This window comes from Pterocles gutturalis, unplaced genomic scaffold, assembly GCF_000699245.1.
Source record: "Pterocles gutturalis isolate BGI_N339 unplaced genomic scaffold, ASM69924v1 scaffold22298, whole genome shotgun sequence".
Classification (NCBI taxonomy): Eukaryota; Metazoa; Chordata; class Aves; order Pterocliformes; family Pteroclidae; genus Pterocles; species Pterocles gutturalis.
In genome coordinates, this window is record NW_010121033.1 from 1 (window position 1) to 2,215 (window position 2,215).

General features: G+C 57.9%; 1 protein-coding gene across 1 annotated transcript; it reads right to left on the bottom strand.

The window, feature by feature from the left end:
- Positions 1-425: 425 nt before the first annotated feature.
- Positions 426-1,712, bottom strand: LOC104459983 (endothelial cell-selective adhesion molecule-like; the record flags this gene model as incomplete). Its single annotated transcript, XM_010077113.1, has 4 exons — positions 1,451-1,712; positions 1,224-1,379; positions 671-793; positions 426-564 (listed from the first exon to the last, which is right to left on the bottom strand). Coding segments are annotated over exons 1-4 (680 nt in total), but the record flags the coding sequence as incomplete, so codon positions are not given.
- Positions 1,713-2,215: the final 503 nt, after the last annotated feature.

A 2,215-nucleotide genomic window follows, 5' to 3' on the forward strand; every position in this document is an offset into this window, starting at 1 on the left:
AGGAGGGACACAGAGGGGAAAATGGCCATGTTAACTCTGGAACCTAATGATGGCTGGCCAGAAATTGGAACCTTCTTCCCCTGTTAACTCTGAAACCTAACGATGACTGCCCAGAGATGGAAACTTCCTCCTTCCCCTGCTGTTAACTCTGAAACGTAATGATGGCTGCCCAGATTTGGAAACCTTCCCTCCTCCTGTTAACTCTGAAACCTAATGATGACTGGCCAGAGATGGAAACTGCCTCCTTCCCCCTTCTGTTAAGTCTGAAACCTAATGATGATTGTCCAGAGGCAGAAACCTCCTCCTCCCTGTTAACTCTGAAACCTAATGATGGCTGCCCAGAGGCAGAAACCTCCTTCCCACCCCATTAACTCTGAAACCTAACGATGCCAATCTGAATCCCCTCCCCAGGCAGGTCTCCTCACTTGATCTCATTGGCTGCCTCCTCCTGCCCATCCCGTTTTTTCCTCCGGTAACTGATGACCCTCCGGGTGAAGAAAACGACGGTGGCGATGGCGCCCAGGGAACCCAACACGGCGCCAGCGATGACGGCTTTGGTGCTCGCTGCCGAAAAAAACCAGAATGGTGGCACCAGGGCGGTTTATTACTCTGGGGACGCCCCAGGGACATCACGGGGACCCCCCCCCGGGCCTCCCAGACACGTACTCACTTTGGTGCACCTCCAGGACGATGCTGCACTCAGCTGAACCCACCCGGTTCTCGGCCACGCAGACATAGAGTCCCGCCATGTCCAGGGAGAGGTTGGTCAGTTTGAGGGTGCCCCTGGCCCGGTCTGGGGGGGGGGGAAAATTGGGGTGCTGACCCACCGCACCACCCCCGTGTGCCCCCCTGAACTCCCTGTGTGGGTGCGGGCAGGATTAAGGGGATATTGCCCGGGATTGGGCAGGATTAAGGGGATTTTCCCAGGATTGGTCAGGATTAAGGGGATATGGGGCAGGATTAAGGGGATATTCCCCAGTATTGGGCAGGATTAAGGGGATTTTCCCAGGAATGGGCAGGACTAAGGGGATATTCCCCAGGATCAGACAGGATTAAGGGGATATTTCCCAGGAATGAGCAGGATTAAGGGAACAATCCTGGGATTAAGGGGATAATCCCCTGCCTACACATTCTGGAATGGTCCGAATTGAGGCTCCAACACCGAAAACACCCCCCTGGGAATTTCTCCCACCCCCCCACCATGTCCCCTGGTGTCACCTTACCCTGTGCGGGTGGGAAGAAGACCTGCAGGGTTGGGGACATCCGCTGCCACTGGAACATGGGTGGTGGCTTCCCCTTGGCAGACCCACAGCTCAAGGTGACATTGGCGCCCACCGCCGGGTCCCCATGCAGGTGGCACGTGGGGGTGGCCGGTGGCACTGCGGGGACATTGGTTAATCCCATGGGGACGTCACCAGGGGAGGTCCCAAGGGGGGTGGCGGCACCTTACCGAGGACGGTGAGGTTGATGACGGCGACGTTCTTGCTGGCGCTGGCAGCATCATCCACCACGTTGACAGTGCAGATGTACTGGCCAGTGTCACCTTCGTGGGTGGCGTTGATGACGACAGAGACGTTGTGGTTGACGACTGGGTAGAGGAAAGCCACACGGGGCTTCAGCGGCGTCTCCTCCACCTTCACCACCCCGTCCAGGTAGGTCAGAATCTGTGCCGGCAGTGGGGAAAAGAAATATCTTCTGGTCGTGGGTTCCATGGTCACCTCCCATCATGGGCACCAGGAGCAACCCACCATCACGGTCACCTGCCATCATGGGCATCTCCCCATGGTGGTCACCATGACCTTCACCCCATCATGGGCACCATCAGCATCCTTCCATCATGGTCACCTCCCCATGGTGGGCACCATACCCTTCATCCCATCATGGTCACCACCTCATCATGGGGACCACGAGCATCCCCCCAACCATGGGCATCTCCGCATGGTGGGCACCATGAGGTTCTTCCTGTCATAGTCACCTCCCATCATGGGCACCATGAGCATCTCCCAGACATTGCCACCACCCCATCATGGCCAACACCCCACGGTGGTCACATCCCATGGTGGTCACCGTGAGGGGCCCCCCAACCATTGTCACCTCCCCATGGTGGTCACCACGAGCATCACCCCATCACAGGCACCTCCCATGGCGGTCACCACGACCTTCACCCCACCATGGCCACCACCCCATGGTGGTCACATCCCATGGTGGCCACCAC